General features: G+C 36.2%; 1 protein-coding gene across 4 annotated transcripts in view; it reads right to left on the bottom strand.

The window, feature by feature from the left end:
* Positions 1-18,728, bottom strand: part of CPEB4 (cytoplasmic polyadenylation element binding protein 4) — a gene marked incomplete at its 5' end in the record, with an annotated part of 58,389 nt that overhangs the window by 4,879 nt on the left and 34,782 nt on the right. The window contains 5 exons of one of the 4 annotated variants that reach the window (XM_079703569.1): positions 1,349-1,467; positions 1,832-1,921; positions 6,321-6,494; positions 8,237-8,260; positions 17,254-17,304. In XM_079703569.1, the coding sequence (XP_079559695.1) occupies positions 1,349-1,467; positions 1,832-1,921; positions 6,321-6,494; positions 8,237-8,260; positions 17,254-17,304 (458 nt within the window). The remainder of the gene's footprint in view (positions 1-1,348; positions 1,468-1,831; positions 1,922-6,320; positions 6,495-8,236; positions 8,261-17,253; positions 17,305-18,728) is intronic. The other 3 variants (XM_079703570.1, XM_079703571.1, XM_079703572.1) reach the window with 3 other exon arrangements.

The following is an 18,728-nucleotide window of genomic DNA, read 5'->3' as shown; positions in this document are numbered from 1 at the left end:
GGAAGTTTAAAATTATTGCAGAGTATTTTACTTTTAAAAGCAATAATCCATGTCATTACAAATCAATAAAACTGGAAAACTAGAAAAGACTTACAAGTAGCATATTCCAACCTTTCATTTCACATTTAAGAGTAAACTAACCAAGGTGGAAAGTTCAATTTAATTGCCTATTATAACCCAAATCACTTAACACTAACATGCCCTTAATTATCTGTAAGTTAATTAACTATTTTACAGCTTATTTGGGCCCCTCTCCTACGCAACACCCCAGTAGCCATATAATTTAAATTTAGCACGGTATTGGATGTTGATTAGTATTCAGTGCTATGTGAACTAGGACTGTGTGTCCAATCCTATGTCCAGGAAATGCAAACTACTCCTGATACTAACAAATCTGTTACATTGTTTCAAAAAGCATTTCAAAATAAAAATATTGATGATATCTGCAGTAAGCTTTTTATGATAAAACACTTCAGTGTGTCCATTACAACAACCAAGGATCAAGTACCTCAATTCAATTGTTTGCGTGTATAAACTGTTACCAATGCCCACACCAAAGGCTAAGGGGTTGATAGTGGGGTATTCCCAACAGGTACACCAAACTAAGTCCCAAGGCCAGAAGGTCCCCAATTTAAATACCTAAATTTAGGGACTGGCAGGGAACAAGCAAGTCAAATAGAGTCTAGCCACATAAGAATTCTGGGACAACCCTAAGACACTAAGAGGAGCTCCACAAATCACTGTTTGAGCTAAGCCCACTAGCGCCTCCATTCTGAACTGGAGACCCTATCACTAGGTACTGGCTGAGCGATAACAGATTGTTGTGTTGGTTTGCCAGATTTGTCAAAACAGGCTAGTTGCTACTATTCCTAAAGACTAAATTTTATAATAAAGAAAAACTGCTTCAAAAAGAAACAATATGCAATGTATATTTATGTATATACATAATTCATTTTACTTGGCGAGTACCATATGCAAAAAGTTAAGGATAGTACTGGGTAAAATCTTGATCAAAGAGAGGAAGGAGAAAGACAGATCTATTTGTGATTTGAGTTCTATCATTCAGAGGAAATTCAGCTACTTTATATTTATCAAATGCATTACCAGGTGAAGTCTTTTAATAGAAAGATTCACCAATATTTTAACTAACCAAAAATTCAATGTCAAAATAATGTGCACAAATATACAGAATGTCAATGTCAGGAACCTGACAAAAACAAAACTTTTCATTTCGATTCTACTTACAAACGTTGTCAATTAACACATACATTAAGATGTCTGTGGGGTTTTCAGAGCTAACAAATAGAGGCAAAAATGAGAAGCTATTTTCATGCTAGACTGCACTTACTGGCTTGTCTTTGATAGTGGGACTTGATACACAAAGGTAGAGTTTTCCATCTTCTTCAATACATGCATCAATGAGAGCCTGAACAGAGCTTTCATCTTGAAATAGCAGGAATGCATAGCCTAATAAAAAAATTTTTGAAAGGCTTATATTTTTCCGATTTTTAAAATAATTCTTCAAGGGAAAGGAAGCATAAAACTAAGGAAGGGAAAAGGTGTAGAAAAAAACGAAAACAAACAGAAACCCCTAAAAGTTAAATCTCACCCTAAATCGCATAATATCAACATTAAGTTCAGTTTGGTATTATCCTGAAACCTCTTTTAGAGTAAAATTAAATCTGAATTGAAAGTACATACTAAATACAAATTTTAAAGACATATTTAGGAAAATGTAAGTTTAACAATGAAAAATTGTACAGTGAAGGCAGACATTTATGAAAAGAACATAAGGATAAACTATGCATGTATATTGAATATTGAAAATTACCTTTAGGAGGAAAATAGGATTTGCTCTCTGCTTTATGAGGCCAATCCACAATCAAAGGGCCAAAGCGACGAAAACTAGCTGTGATCTCATCTAATGAACAACAAACCAAAAAAGTAGATTTAAATATTTTTATGTTCATTTTTGGGAAATAGTTTAGAAAAAAAGTTTCCAATCTACTCTTTACAAGAATAGTACACCAAGACCTCCCACATCTCCTTCATCTGGATTCCCCTTACTGTTAACATTGCGTGCGTTTGTCTTCTGCCTCCTCCCCTTCTATCTATACACGAATCTATCTATCTATCTATCTATCTATCTATCATCTTTTTCTGACATGACGCTCTACTACCCCCAAACATAACTACTGGTACCTGCTCAAAGCAAGGTCACTCCCTTATACTCCCTTATGTACCACCAAACAATGCCGCTTCCAATCAGGAAATCAACATTGATACAACACTCTTTCCCAATTCACAGACTCCATCCCAATTTTAAACTATCGCAATATATCTCTTTTTTCCTTTCTGATCCAGAATCCTACCCAGAACCATGCTACATTTAGATGTCATGTCCCAGGTCATCAGCCTTTTTCAGTTTACAATAGTTCCTCATTCTTTCCTGTCTTTTACATGCTTAGTAGCTTTAAAATATACAGACCATTCATTCTGCAGGATGGCTCTCAACCTGGGTCGGTACTGTTTCCTCATGACCTATGCGTTCCAAACAGGAAAACCACCATAATGATGCTATGTCATCCTGTCCTTTCACTAGGTATGTTCATCTTGATCAGCTAGTCAAATTGATACCCGCCTGGTTTCTCCACCAAAAAGAAACCATTTTCCCCTTTGAATTTGATTAGTATTTTGTGGGGGAATATTGTGTTATCCATCAATATCCTGTTCCCTCATTAGACTTGGCATCCATTGAAGACTCCTACCTATATCAACTACCACAATGATTACTGCCAAATGCTGATTACCTATTTCTATCAATCCTTCTACATTTACTAGTTAGTATTATAAAATAAGGAAGAGTTTTCCCTTCTCCCCCATTTATTTAGTCATGTATTTATTTATATCAGATCAGTATGGACCTATTTTATTCAATGGGTTATAATCTGATTCTCTCATTTATTTTGATGTTCAGTTTGTCCTCAAAATTGTCCCTGATTTGGCCAGTGGGGGTTCCTATGTCCTTTTGACCTATCCCCCCATCATCCTTCAAGGGCTTCCATACTTCCTGGCCCAAGAAGATACTCCAGGCTTTCATCTTGTTCTTTCTCTGCCCTACCCTTAGAATTAGCTGTTTCTCCCCCCACCCCCCAAGAAATCCTCGTTCCTTTCAGTGACAAAAGATATTTAGAAACTGAGATTTGGGTATTCCATATAGTCATTGCTAGTGTATATTTATTATTTCTAAGTCTTCTCCGAGGACAAAGCTAGGAAATATATGAATATACACACAGCTATATTTACAACTGTTTCTATATCTGTGTACATTTATAAAAATGAGTTCATACTGGTAATTGCAAGTCCACTCCAACATCCCATGTTTCTCTCTAGCCTTCCCCACTTCCCATGTTTGTAAATTCCCTTCTCGTTATGAGAAACCAAGTTCTGATTATCCTCAATATGTTGGCTTCCTTGCTCAACGTAACCCATCTTTCAGCTAGCTGCCCTGGCAGTCTCCTCTACCTTCCACCTCTGCACCCTAGCCCTATTGCCCTGATTTACTGGGCACCGTGCACACTGCTGCCGAGGCCTCTGACAGGCCCCTCCGTGTGTATACCTACACACGCCCTCCACCTGGCACCCTCTTCCCCCTCACCAACCATCTTCCTTGGACACCAATATCTCTGAGCCTTATGAAGAAGGTAAAGGAAGGGCACGTGGGATGGACAAGGAAGACTTGATCATATTTTCCTATTAACGTAAACGATACCAGTTATGCTATATTATATATTTGGAGAACTAATGAGTAGACTATAGGAAAATAAATTTCCAGGGAACTTCTAGAAAGAGTAGGCAAGCATATGTAGATAAGACCTGCGAGTAGGGCAGGAACAGAAAAGAGAGATGAGAAACATGTTCAAATTTCAGTCTGGTAGAACTGTTCTCATCTCCTCCAGATTGTGAAAAAGGAGTCTGTTCAAACAGCTATGATGCCTGTTGCTACGGTACCGTTTAGCTCGTGTGAGATTGATAAATAGGGGAATGATGTCAGTGTAACCTAGACATTATACTGGTTCACAAATGACTTTTCCTAAGCAAGGTGAGCTAGCATAGTGGGAGAACCATAACCTTCAGCAGGAAAGGAAAAAGCCCCCAGCTTGTGTGATGAGCAGGCAGGAGCCCCCTCAGCTCTATTATAAGAAAATTAAGAATGAGCACAGCAACCAAGCCTCTCTGGTCAGAGAGGTGTTCCCCCAACCTTGCAGGGCTCTGATCTCCTGAGAGTTTGCATTCCTCAGCTGCTCAGAGGTCCACTTTCATCTGCATTGCCTCCAAGCTAGCAAGCCAGCATTTCTGCTCTATTGGTTTTGTGCATTTTCAATATTCCTTGAGGCAGCCTCTAACCATACTGAGCTGCTTGCCTGAACTGTCCAAGTTATTTCCAAGGTACTAATTCTCTTTTTGTTAGTGCCTCTGGTACAAAATTCATTAGGTTCTAAGTGATCTGCCTCTAGCCCCTTTTGCCCCATAACTCTGTGATTCTTAGTGCACAATTCTGCAGAACACAGTATTCTTCAGGAATATGTATTTCACATTTTAACAGAAAGGGCTGCCTGCCTAAATTGCTACCAACTTATCAACATACGTGGTCTTGAGGATAAAGCAAGATGACTAACACAATTCCCATTAATTTTGCTCACTTTAAACCACCTCCTTTGCCAAATTGGTCAAATTTACCTGCGCCTCTAAGAAGTTTAGGAACAATACATTTAAGATTGCTTAGTAATTTTCCTAAAAGATACAGACTAACTAGGCCAGAGAAGGAGCTTATCCCAAGCAAGGTCAGATAAAATTCAGTCTTCTCTTTCTGTATATAAGCATATAATTTCCTCATTGAAGTCCATCCAGGGCTCAGGAGTGTTAAAGATTTGACCTCTAAAGGCTCATAAAACCTAGAATCCATAATGCTAAGGAAAGTGAGGATTCCAGCTGGAGAAAAGAAAAGGTCACACCCAGGAGCTTACTGGAGTGAACAACGTCATGATGAGGTGTCCAGCCCAGGGTGAACACTTTGAACAGAAGCTATGCCTTCTGACCACAGAACAGAGATTGAGCCAGTCTGGCCTGAAATTTCAGCACAGCTTCCTCCAGGACATTTTATCATAGACACACACACACACACAAACCCTGTGTTTATTTCAATCTTTGGCTGTTTTGAAGCCATTTTTATCTCAACCTTCTAAAAGACTGATCATCTTAAGGAAAATGTAGTGGCTCAGTAAGTTTAATCTCAATCTAAATGGGAAGTTATTAAACCTCACTATTAGACCTTATAGATTTTTAGAGAAAACTCTTCTATCCTCTGTAACATTTCTTTCCATTTCCATTCAGGAAACCAAGACAAAGTAGATTAGGAACAAAGAGCAAGCAAGGATATATGGTTGCTATATGGTCGCTACTTTGATTTTTGTCAGGGTCACTTAGACCCACAGGTGAATAAAATACTTCTGGACAATAGTCCTCTATGTCTTTTTGCATGACTGGCTCCTCATTCAGGTCTCAGCTCAAATATCATGTCCTCAAAGAGGAGTTCTTTAACCACCTAATCTCACAAGTCTCCCTTCTGAGACTTCACTATACCACATCAACCTGTTTTCTTTTCAGTACTTATTCTCTAATATTTTCACACATTTTTTAACTCCCTTCCCCCACTAGAATATCAACTCTATGTGAGCAGGGGCTTTCTATCTTGTTTACTACTCTAAACAATCCTAAGAACAGTGCATAAAATTCAGAAAGCATGTAAATATTTGACAAGTGAAAAAATACTCAGAAAATGATCCAACTCTTAAGATTCCCTACGACTCCAGGCTATATTTTTCAAAAGTTCAGGCTTATTCTAAGATTTTAAACTTTTAAACAATTAACTGTACATTTATAGAGCACTCCTAAAAGGTAGAAAATAGGAAAATGAATAACTGAATTTGGCCAAGGAAGGACACACAGACAAAAATGCAGTTAGCATCTGTGTTTGCCCACAACAGAATCCTTGAGAGGTTTTCCCAATGATGTTTACTCTTTTTGATTTAGTCCAGCCACTTGCTTCAGCAGGTTCCCAGAGTCCTGCTCCCTTTCCTTCTGTGAACTAACCTTACATGTTGTGTTAGGAAGACAGGACAAGAGAACAATGCAATCACAACTGAACACCTGGAGCCAGATAAGGCTGTTATTATAATAACAGCAACCGTTACCTATGCATTACCTATTATGCGCCACAGTCTGGGAACCATGCTATAAACGGCTCGTTCTAAATATACCTTCATCGATGTCAGGAGGTAATCCGCCCACAAACACCTTGCGAGAATATCGTTCTACTCTTTCTCCATTCTGGTGAGTGAAGCAGTGAGGTGAACCCAGGCCACTATGAAGAGGTTGATCCCCACGGCCATCATCCAAGAATCCATCTTCCATTGGAAACAGTGAAGACTGACCTGGAACAGAAAGCAGGAAAAAAAAAAGCTAACAGAAAATGTTCCTTGCCACTGATTATCTTACACAAGAAACAAGGAAAACAGCAGATCCAATAAAACAGCTGCTTTTATTTTTCTCACTGAACAATAAATCACTTAGACATGCTCTTGAATTTCCATCACCTTAAGGTCCCAATTGAGTCAGGGAGAAAGTACATGGTTCAACAGAGGGCTGCTCAACCATCCCACTGGGATCCGGAAACTTGAGTGAGGTGAAAGCACAATAGGAGAGAGCACTCTTTTGAAAGCAGTTGGCAGCAGACTGCACCACCTTGGCAGGGCCCCATGGCCACTGGCAACCTACACATGTACACTAAGTATTAAATTTGACTATCAGATGCTAGATCACTTAAATTTCTTTAAAACATCATACAGTATAGCCTGCCCAATTTGCTCTAAGAATGTCCCTAAAATGAACAAGTTGATTTTTAAAGTGAGCACTCAGTTTACCTTAACTAATGGGATGCCATCAAAATCCACTTGATGCTGTTATCCAATTTTGTTGGCTAGTCTTACAGAATTTAAGATTTATAGGCATGCTAAAGATAAATTTTCTTTTAGTTGAGTAATTATCAGCTGGTACAGGGAGTGTCTAATTCTAAAAACTAGTCATTACGTTTGCTGTTAGAAAATACTATCATTCAGAATATAAAGACAGAAAAGACCAGAGATGCCAATGTGGTTAATATTCTTCCCATACTTACCTGCCAGTAAAATATGAACGTATAAATCATAAAGCAAAGAGCTACAAAGAACTGTAGAATCTCTCAAGCACTGTTTTGTCACTTTTCAGGCTGCCAATTTACTTCTAGGTACTACATAAGGAATTCGGTAATGGATTCTGCAGAAATATATCTTAAGTGCTCTTCCTTTACTGAAACATTCCAATATCCTTTTGTCACCACACTTGTCTTCCTTTCAACTTTCATTATTAAACACAATTGACAGTATATTTGTTATGAATTTACCCTATAAAACCACAGTTCAAAGAGTTATATAATGAAGATAAAAAATGACTCTAAAATTGGAGGTTATTTCTGGATCTTCAAAAGTCACTTATATTTTAAAGCTACATTATTTAACTGTCTAACTTACTTTCTTATAAAAAGGCAAAACTATAGTACAGGAGGCAAAAATAAAGTTTATTCAGGCAGGCACTCTAGGAGATGATTCTTTGAAATTCTCTAAAATGTGTAGAGCTTTCCCCCCCACCCCAATGTTTGAAATTTATAGGATTAGTCATCTATTTAGTTAGTCTCATTTTAAACAAAATGCAGTATTATGCTCAGTAATAAATAGACAAATAAATAAAAATTTTTGAAAGTAGATTTAAGCTATTCAAGCATAACTGAACCTCCAATATAATCAGGTATTTTGGGACCAGTCATACTATATTTTCCTTTTTAAAGATTCTTAATTTTGTTCTCCTAAGAAATTCCTTTCACAAAGGAAAAAAGGGAAACAAATCTTCAGATAAAAATAAGGTGAGTTTGAAATTATTTCAATTCAAATCCAAATCCTACCATTCTGACTCCTTCAAATTAGAATGTCTATAATTTTAACTATAACACATAAAGTATGTATTGATCACAGCTATGTTTCATTCCCCCTACCCACTTCCCAACAAGGGTTAGAAATTGAGCAAACTTGGGTCCTCTCCAAATACAACTGATACATTCAAAAGTTAGAAACAATAATGTTACCTCTCCTTCGCCCATATGTCCTTGCTGCATGTCAAATGAGAAAACAAAAAAACAAAAAAACAACCTTTCAAACATTGTCAGAAGAATCAACTGTGATTTCATCTACCAGCTTTAGAAACTGAAAAAAATTGGCTGTATTCCTCATTTCCTGGTAAGCATCTCAAAAAAATATGGAATTTGGATGGTGAGAGGTCAGTTTAATGCATTCCTTCTTTAAGTTCTTCAAGGACACTGTAAAAAGTGTATTGAGCCTTACTTGTTTTAAGGGAAGCTTTCTGCTCTGTCACCCAAGGTCCAAACTAGTATGAAACTAAGGGATATGTAACATGATCTAAACCATCTCCTACCATATTGATCTTAATTTCTCCCAGAATTCCCTGCTAACTAGCCATTCAGTAGATATTTCAATATTTAATTCATGACTTTTTTGCCACTACAGGATAAACAGCAGTTTTATACTATTTCTCAATTATTCCCTAATAAAGGAACTCATAACAAATGAAGTCTTTAGGAAATTTATAAACTTCCTTTTGGCCAGTTTCTTGTCCCTAATCAAATCTTCCACCATGGCCCAAATGTTGAAAAGTAAAAAGTTTGGCATTTTATCACAAAGTAGGTTCCAACCAAGAAGAGAAGAAAAAGAATATAATATAATATAGTATAATACAACATAACATAGACTTATAATTATTATATGTATATACCTGAATACTCAGAAAACGGCAGTATAAATTTCAAATCAGGAAACTTTTGAGAAAATGTCTTCCTTCAAACAAACTGGAACTTGTATGTGCAGTTTGTCCAAATACCCTAATTCTATTCAACAAACATTTCTTGAATGCATGCCTGATCTTGCTAATAAGCACTATGGATGAATTGCACATGGGTCTGACTACATGGAACTTAAAAGGCCAGGTGGCCACATATGCAAATAACGGTAATGTAACCATTACAGCAACAGGCATGTGAAGTGTTAGGTGCAACAGAAGCAGAGGAGGAGAAACTCGTTCTGATTAAAGAGACAGAGAGGGGAGGGTGTGGCTCTGAGATGGACCTTAAAGAGAAAACAGAGAAAGGGCACTGCAAGACCTGGCAATGGCATGAATAGGGGTGCTGTAATGCTCAAGGAAAGATGCCGAGAACAGCAGCATATGCAACAAGTGAGGTCTCTTGACTGGAAAGGAAGTTTAAACAGGAAGCTGGGATAGGTTTTCCAGTTAGAAATTATAGCACATTCTAAGAGATCACTACATGAACTGGTCAGGGTTTTCATTCTTAGCCCTCTCGATAAATGCTAAGTAAGTACAGCTCAGTTATAACTGAGTTATAACTTAGAAGTACCATGTACCTATTTTCCAAATGAAATTATGTCTCATACCAAAATAATTTCTATCATTACTAGATAACATTGAATTTCACCAAAGTACTTAGGCAAATGGATTAAAACCAGTAAAATCTCCCTCAGCTGTTAGATTTTCACTTCAGTAGTTCTTAAATTTGGGGTGGAGGTGGATGTATTTTCTCACTCAGTGAACCTGACAGAGGTTAGAAAGACAAAGATATCACAGAAGTAGTTGTTTAAGAACATTCTATTCATACAACTGCTTCAAAGACAAGGGAGTTTGGGGAAATTAATGATTTGAATATCTTGGTTCTGTCAATCTTAAAAAGTTGATTGATGCTGCTTGGATTTCTGAGAAAACAGATATTTGAAAAGAGTGGGCTTTTAAAAGCTACAAAATTAACATTAAAAAATCTCATGGCTTCCGCTATTTCAAAAATAAGTAGTTTCGGGAACAGTAAAGGCTATAGATCAAAAGCAAAAATCAAATACTCTTAACGTCTTCAAACGTGCACTTTCAAACTTTGATTCTGTACCACAAAATTAAGCTGGTTAATATAAAAGAATCATGATTAAATTCCACGATTAAATTCTAAAAACTGTATTTAGAAACATTTTCCCACATTTAGGGAAAACAGGTTACAGGTGTACAATGCTTATAGCTACAAAAACTGCCTAATCAAACAGGCAAATTAATATAAAGTATTACCAAAAAATAAAAACAACGACATTCTGGAGCACAGAAAATGAGAATGTTTAAATTTTTTATTTCCACTTATTATAATGCTCTACATTATTTTAATGTAGATTTTGACATATGACATATATATAGGAAAGTAGACAAATCATAAGTGTACAGTTCAATGAACTTTCCATAACATGAACACACCTATGTAACCAGAACCCAGATATTAACAGAATGGTAAGTGGTGCCACTTCATCTATGTACAAAAGTGGTGCTTAAGCACAATTCTCTCACCTATTTCAAATTATACTTGGTGAAACATATTATGATGAAATACTTATAACACAGAGCTTCACCACTTTCCTGAGGAAAATGTCAGATTTCCAATCTCATGATTATCAAGTGTTGCACATTATTTGATGTTTTTCAAATGCTGGAGGAAGCGGCGGTTAAAAAAAAAATCACTGTAAATATGTTTAAAGAAATCTATATTTTGAAAAACTTCTGGCTAAGTCAGCTAAAATAAACCTTGCTTAGAATTTTCCGTGAGTTACCAAAGAGTATACACTGTTCAAAGTTTTCAAAAATGCATACTATTATTGAATAAAAATCTTCTAGTTCCCATCAGTTAAGATTAATACTATTTATATGTTTATCTTTTATATTTATTACTTAGTTTTGATTTATATAATTTAATGTTCAGTATTAAAATGATTCAAGAATTTTTAAATGGGCTGGAAACATTATGGCTATAAATTTTTATAACTTCTGGATGCATGTTGTTATTAGATCTATGATAAATACTTTATTTCCAAAGTGTCTTTACAAGATTGCTTAAAAATGCCCCATATTCATCAGTAAATTCCCTCTAGTAAAATTCCAGTAGTCTGGCATTCCAGACTTGCAAAAAGGTACAGAAAGACTTACTGGGTCTTTTTCAATACACATTATATATATATATATATATATTTCATTATAAAAATGAAAGTATCATTTATTTATCTCTTTAAAAGTATCTTTTTCTCATGTTATAACATTTGTTAGTCACAAAAGGAATAAATTATCCATAATAGTGATATATTCATAACAAAAAAATGCAGCCACTTAAAAGATATGGCACATATTCATGTGTTCATATTAAAGCTCTCTAAAATGTAGTTTGCATGAGGTGCCTAAGTGTGTACTGTATGATTCTTATTATGTGAACTTAAAAATAAAGGAAATATAAATAGATATGTGGGAATATACACAAATGTTTTTTCTAGAAACAACCACAAGAACCTTTGAGGATAGGGACTGGGATGGGGAAAGAAGGAATGATTCCACTTCTTGTTTTATCCTTTTCTGCACCATTTAAATTTATTACTACTGTGTACACTATATTACTACTGTGTACACTATATTACTATATTTGCTAATGGACCCTTTTGGGTTTTCTTCTTGGTACTTACATTAAAAACAAACAAATGATATATTAAAGAAAAGCATCCTTTCCTACACGAGGGCATCTAATCAACTCTATAAATAATAGGACTTGAGGCCATAAGGAGTAACATATGACTAGCTTTTAGTGGGGAATGAAAGACTGATCCTATTCACACTACCTCTGGCCTTCCTCAGGCTCTTCATCTACCTCTCACTGCCCCCATGTTGAGAAGGCAGATAGCAATGCTACTTGGAAAAATAAGGGGAGAGGGCTCAGATTAAAAGATGTTATCAAATAACTGACTTTTCCAGCAGGACCAAAAAAAAAAAAAGTATGTGGGGGAATCAAATTAGCAAGTCAGTTAAAAAGATATAAATTAAAGGCTGGAAGCTAAAAGGAGTTGATCTGTTAACAAAAGAATAAAGGTGGTAGAACCCAAAAGCAGACAATCATCACAAAGACCAAAGCATACAATTCAACAGAGATGCGAAGAATCATTTTAAAGGATTTTATAAATCACCTCCTAATTTATTAATGGGCTCATTGTCACAACATTGCTTTAGATATATGCTTAAGAGAATTTCCTATGTCACACTGGCTTCTGTTTATACTAGCCTGCTGGCATTAACAATATTCAAAGAATGTTGATAAGGTATAATAAAGATATGAGAGGATTATTTATAAAGAGCTATCTTACAGAAGGGCAGAGTATGAATGTAATTCTAGTTTCTGTATATCCCTAATCCTCAGTTTCTTATTTATAAAAATGGAGAAATGAATAGAGAATCACAAAAGATACCACATGCATATATGATGGTCAGACAGTCAGACGCTCAGTAAATAATAATTTTCTTCCTCAAAAGTAAACTCGTATGTATAAATTCTTAGATTGGTGTTCAACAGTTACTTTCAGCTTCCCATTACTATTCCAAGGCTAACAACTGTAGAGTACTGTAGAGTTTACAGTCTGCTTTCATATTGTCTTTTTCAAGAAGGGCTCTCTCAACATGCTCCTTACTGTAGCAACTAGAACCACATGATATACATTTTCAGCAAGTGACTGTAATCTACATTTCTCCTGGGTAAATTTTCCCCTCCCTTTTCATAGATTTCTGTCCCCCCACCGCCCGCCCGTCCCCTTTAAGCAAACAATCTTCTCCCTTTCCTTCCAAAGAACTATAATTAAGAGGTGTTGTTCTATGCTAACCTTTAAAAGATCTCTTACTAATCTTCTCTTCTGGGACGAGCAAATATTTTAGCTGATGCTTCTAAGGGACAGACATCCACAGAGGCTAGGAAATACATACATACATGCATCTGTTCGAAACTAATTTACTGGATTGGCTAAAAAGTTCATTCAGTTTTAAGTAAAAATGAAAGACGCATTTTTCATTTTCACAAAGAATTTTATTGAACAACGTGTTCACTGACTGAATGAACTTTTTGGCCAACCCAATATTTTGGGGTTCTACAACTTTCCCTGCCACAAGGTTCATTTTTGAAGCAGCTAATCCTAAGGGCTAAAGTAGTGAAATGGGAGGTTAGGGGAAAAAGTACCATGCACGAGCACTTTTATACAGAGGTAGTGGTGGTTAAATATTAGTTTTCTTGGACAAAATAAAGCTTCAAGTTGGGTAAAAAGAATATTAATCATTTAACCTGATATCTATCTCAGAGCTAAACCAAGACACACCAGAGGAATATAAGGTGAGTCTGGCCTATGCTTAGCACTCCTTTCGGACTTAGCTGAGAAACTGAGTAAGTTTCAGGCTTGCTTATCATAACATAAAATGGATATTCTAACTATCTTCCTACTATGTATAAGATTAACTAGGAAATCGGCATCTGTTATGGGATGAATAGTGTTCCCTCCTCAAAATTCATATGTTGAAGTCCTGACCCCCAGAAGCTCAGAATGTGACTGTATTTAAAACAGGGCCTTTAAAAAGGTGGTTACGGTTAAATGAGGTCACCGGGGTTGGCCCTGATGCAATATGACTGGTGTCCTTACAAGAGATTAGGACACAGACTTGCACACAGGGGAAAATCATGTAAAGACAAGGAAAAGACAGCTATCCTACAAGCCAAGGAGAGAGGCCTCAGAAGAAATCAACCTTGCTGACACTTTGATCTCAGACTTCCGGCCTCCAAGACTGGAAATAAATTTCTGTCTAAGCCACTCAGTCTGTGGTACTTGTTAACGGTAGTCCTAGCAAACTAATACCATATCCAAAAAGTAGCTAGAAAATTGTGTTTTTTTAATACATTTAAAATCCAAGGATTTCCCCCAAGAATGCCCCTCAAAAATATCTCTACGATTAATAACAACAATAATAATTCCCTAGAACATGCAATTATTATTTGTTGAATTATACTGGCAGTGTCTTTTAAAAGTCATGAGTGGTAATATGAAGGTAACTGCATAATCTGAAAACTGATGACTGAGCATAGCCAAGGGGAAAAAAGAAAGCAATCTGAACTTGATCCAGTGGATAAGTAAGCTCTTTTTATCTTTGTACATGCAAATTCCAATATTATTCCAATATAAACTGCTGAAGCTAGTAGACTAACTATTCTGAATCTTTTTTTCTTTTTATTTATTTAGGATTTAAACCCCACTTCTTTCCAAAACGCTTTGTGATTGCTTGAAAACTTCAAAACAAGTTATACAATAAAAATCATGTCAAAATTCAAATGTGCAGGTGAGAAAGAGAAGAAACAGCTCTTTCACATTTTTATTCAAACAAAGCAAGAAATGCTTCTCAACTCAACAGAGGCTTGGAAGAAAAAGCTCTGAAAGTTATAGTTGAAGCAAAGTAGAGTATCGCTATATAATCACCTTTCGAAAGGTTTTTAAAAGCCTGAGTAGACTATTTAGGTGGACAGGAAAGAACAGCTCCTGATGGTTCCTTAAAGTCTTAAAATTGAATAATGAATATAAAGCAACACAACATATCTGGCTTTTATTTTCAGTTTTAAGAAAAAGCTGAATGGATGTAAGATGCAAAGGGACTCTATTTAAAAGTAAATAACGTTTCAGGTTATCGCTCTTAATAATAGACAAAGAAAGCATGTTCGTTCATCGACAATCATAATCCCTTGTTTTGTGTTTTTTTCCCTTGTAAATCTTTAGCACTAATATTCCCAATCCCCCCAAAATGACACTCTAATTATTTAATTTGACTACATGCCAGGTACTATGCTAAATGATTGTACATGCACTTAAATCTCCACCACAGTCCTATGAAATGGGTAGCATTTGTGATTTTTAAGTTTATCTTCATTAAACACAATTAATGGATTACACTAGATTTTCAATATGGGGACTCCCAAAACCTGAGCTATACTGAGAACAAAGCTACTAAGGTTCAACATATGAATGAGATCAATTTATCTACAGAAGCAATCCACCATAGAAGATGGTTCATAAATTTGACTGAAGAGAATGGGCAATGCCTAAGCCTAAATCAAGGTGACTAAAGAACTGTCTTAACATCCCTCCACCCCCACCTTGCTTTAATTTCAAGATTTTTAAGCAGTCTTCCAAAACCTGGACTTTGCTATCAGAGAATGGGTCTATCAGTAAATTCTAGCATCTGGTCTACCTAGAAGTTGTACTCCTCATTATGAATGCATAAATTGGCATCCGGTCCTAGTTGGCTTGTTATTAAGAACTAGCGCTTGATCAAACCTGACAAAATCAAGTTCAGGGACCTTGCAAAGCTGAATACTGGATCTGACAGCATGGCAGCCATAACCCCATATTCTGGGTCTTGTCTGAGGAGCCAGCAAGTTTCCCCTCTTTGACATCTCTTTGTTCTTTATCATCCTATCTTTCAGTCTGAGGTAATGTTAACCTCAGTCAGTATACTTCTATAACAAAATTTCCATGTCTACAACAGTAAAAACCATCCGGTCTCCTTCTAGAATCTATGGGCCAATAAAATTTCAAAACATAAACATTCAGAGGGGAAAGTTACCTTTTCTTTGCCAAGTAAGAGTTGTTAAAAAATAATCTATTCTTAAAAGAAAGGATATTAACGGGGCGGGGTGGGGGAGGTAAAAGGAAAGAATCTCATAACAGACTCAAAAAAAATTAAGTGAATTGGGCTTTAAGGAAAACCCACTAGAGAGTGTTTCTTTTTCTCATCTCAACAAAGATGACCCCAGGGGCAACTGATCTAATTTAGCGACTTCATGAAGCAATTGGGACAACAAAGAGTTGATCACTTTGCCTAAGATCACACAACAGTATCTCAAATCTTGGTTCCCTGCAATTTCCAGCACTTGACTCTGGAACTCGTTCCACAGGAAAAGATGAAACCATGCTACAATGGCAAGCCTTATATTACTCCCCCTTATCCTGATGCCACCGTCACCACTGTGTTTGGTTTTCGGTCTACACACATTTACACTGAAATATTATATTTTGGCATTATTTCTGGTAAATGTAGCATGAAAAGACGAAAGACTAATGAACAAGTGAGGGTTTTACAAACCATATAGTTTCCAGAGGATCTAATGCACCCAGCAACTCTCATAAATCAAATCTCCTTCTAACATTTCTTGGCTCAACAATCTTACATTCTACAGAACACTGATTTTAAACACTAACCAAAAAGAAATCCAGTCATAAAAGCAATTTTTAATTCCTCATTCATACTATATAGCATGGACAAGGAGTAGGATTTTTTGGTTTTGCTTTGTTTTGGGAATGAGCAGAATATAGTTATTTGGTCAAGAATAATTCATAGAAGTGGTGGGACTGAAAATGAGTTTTGGCAAATGGAAGGCATTATGAACACACAAATTTGAAATCCATATTCAACAGTAAAAGAGTGGAAAAGAAGTAAACAACACTTCTGTATTCCACCCAATTATTTTAAACTATAGTACTACAAAAAAGGCAATTTTTAATTCTTTAATTCCTTCTGTGAGTAGATGGCCCCTCCTTCCGTGTGAAATTTAGTTTGCTTCAGAATACACACATAAAAAGAGAACTCAACAGCACAGTGTTAATATTTAGAATAGGCAAGGAGAATTTACTGAAGGCACTGCAAAGGCTAATAAAACTTCATTTTTCTTTCTGTCATTAGACAGCAAACAGTGAATGACCTTGTCCTTTGCAGTGTCAAGCCCTGTGGTCTCAGGCTGTTTTGTCTGACTTTCCATCTCTGATTACCTTCCCTTTCTCCTGGAACACTTTTCCAACTACATGGAAATGGTTTTTATGTTGACATTTCAAAGGTCACTCTACAGAAGCTAACATTGGATTAAGCCATTCTTTAAGTGTCATTATGGGAGTCTCATTTATTCTCATTGTCACCAGTTTCAAGACAGCAAATCAGCTGGCTCTCAAAGTTTAAAAAAAGTTCCTGCTCTAATTTGGAGGAATAATGATTATCCATAAAATAGGTGCTAGATTAATAGCAGCTTGCATATTCATTACAGAGCAAACTAATGTCATTTCTCCACCTGCTGAAGCTTAACTACTGTATTTTCTACCCAGTACTAACTTGTTACAGTTCTATGAACTTAACTAAGGTGAATCAATTATCACTTACCATTAATAAGCAGAGAGCTATCGGATCCTGGATATGAATAGTTTAGACGACCTGAGGGTAAAAGAAGGCCGTTACTAAATTTTATTTTTTTTCATAGATGGTTTAAATGTATTCAACAACAAAGCTGAATTAATTGCTTAATAGGTATTTAAAAAGCCATATTATGAGATAAAACTTAGCTGTGCTAATAAACACACAGAGTCAGTTGACATATCAAACAGCATATTCACAAACATTCAAAAAGGGAAAGTTTCAGAGTGGGAAAATAAAATATCCCTTAAATTTAACTATTCGGTTATTCTAATTTCCAAATTCCCATCCAAAGGAAATTTTTATACCATTATGTTCTAATACCAACTCATAATAACAATCTTCATATTTTTCCCCATAAATGTGCAATTTTTCTTTTACGTGTAGTTTTTCATAGCTTTTTAAAAGTATGTAGTTAGCAGTAGCATTTTTTTATATAATTCATAACAAAATTGCCAGTCTTATGCCTACATGTACAGACACACTAATGGGTTTAAATTCAAATTTCGGGGAATAAGTACAGAAGGTAAAGAGACACATTTCATTGTACTTACACATGAAGAAAATATCAAAGCACATAGCACAATGCCCAGAGGCACAGTAGCGTTCAGCAAATGCTGGGTTAATTTCCTTCGAATTTTGAACCTAAAATGGGTACCCAAGATACCCTCGAGAAAAGTGTTTGTGAAAGTCTAAAATTTTGGGAGGATGCTCCACCTTCCAAATTGGTAGCCACAAATAAAGGGGGGGGGGGCGGGGGCGGGGAATGCATTTCTGTTTTGGAAGAGTTTCTACATGCAAGTTGAGGTAGCTAGACCACACACCATGTAACTAGTTCTATGCTATAAGTTACAAAACTCACTATGACAACATTTTCATGTCTCCATATTCCCCATGCCCTTTATGAGAATGGTGGAGAACCCTCAAGTCTTATTCATCTAAGGAATGGATAGGGGAACTTCACTGTTAATTACCCACCACTGTCTAGCACTCTATACATCAGGAATAGAGTGAGAATTTAAAATTGACTCAGAATTACAAACATTCCAATTAGGAAACAGCAGTCTAAACTCTGACCCCACAGAACAATAATAGACTCTCTAAGACAATGAAAAGGTGGGTAAGCAGAGGCTCTCCCAGGCCTGGAGGCTGGGGCAAGCCTTTCAAGATGCCAGGAAGACTCCACCTAGTTCCAGAGAACACTGCGGGAGCCAGAGCTAATAGGTGGTCCTATCAATCCACCAGCCACACATTTACAACTCTTTAAAGAGGAACTTTAGACCACAACTATCCTTCAGTCTCTCAAACTCCTACTTCTTTGAAATAGTCTCCACAGAAATAAACTCATGCCATGAAAAGAGAAAACTGTTCTCTGTTGCTAACAGCTTTAATTAATCCACGTGCAAACCTTGGAGTCTCATGTGAAACAAAATCTGAACTTATTT

The sequence above is a fragment of the Hyperoodon ampullatus genome (assembly GCF_949752795.1).
Source record: "Hyperoodon ampullatus genome assembly, chromosome: 4".
Classification (NCBI taxonomy): domain Eukaryota; kingdom Metazoa; phylum Chordata; class Mammalia; order Artiodactyla; family Ziphiidae; genus Hyperoodon; species Hyperoodon ampullatus.
This window is presented reverse-complemented; position numbering and strand designations above follow the sequence as displayed.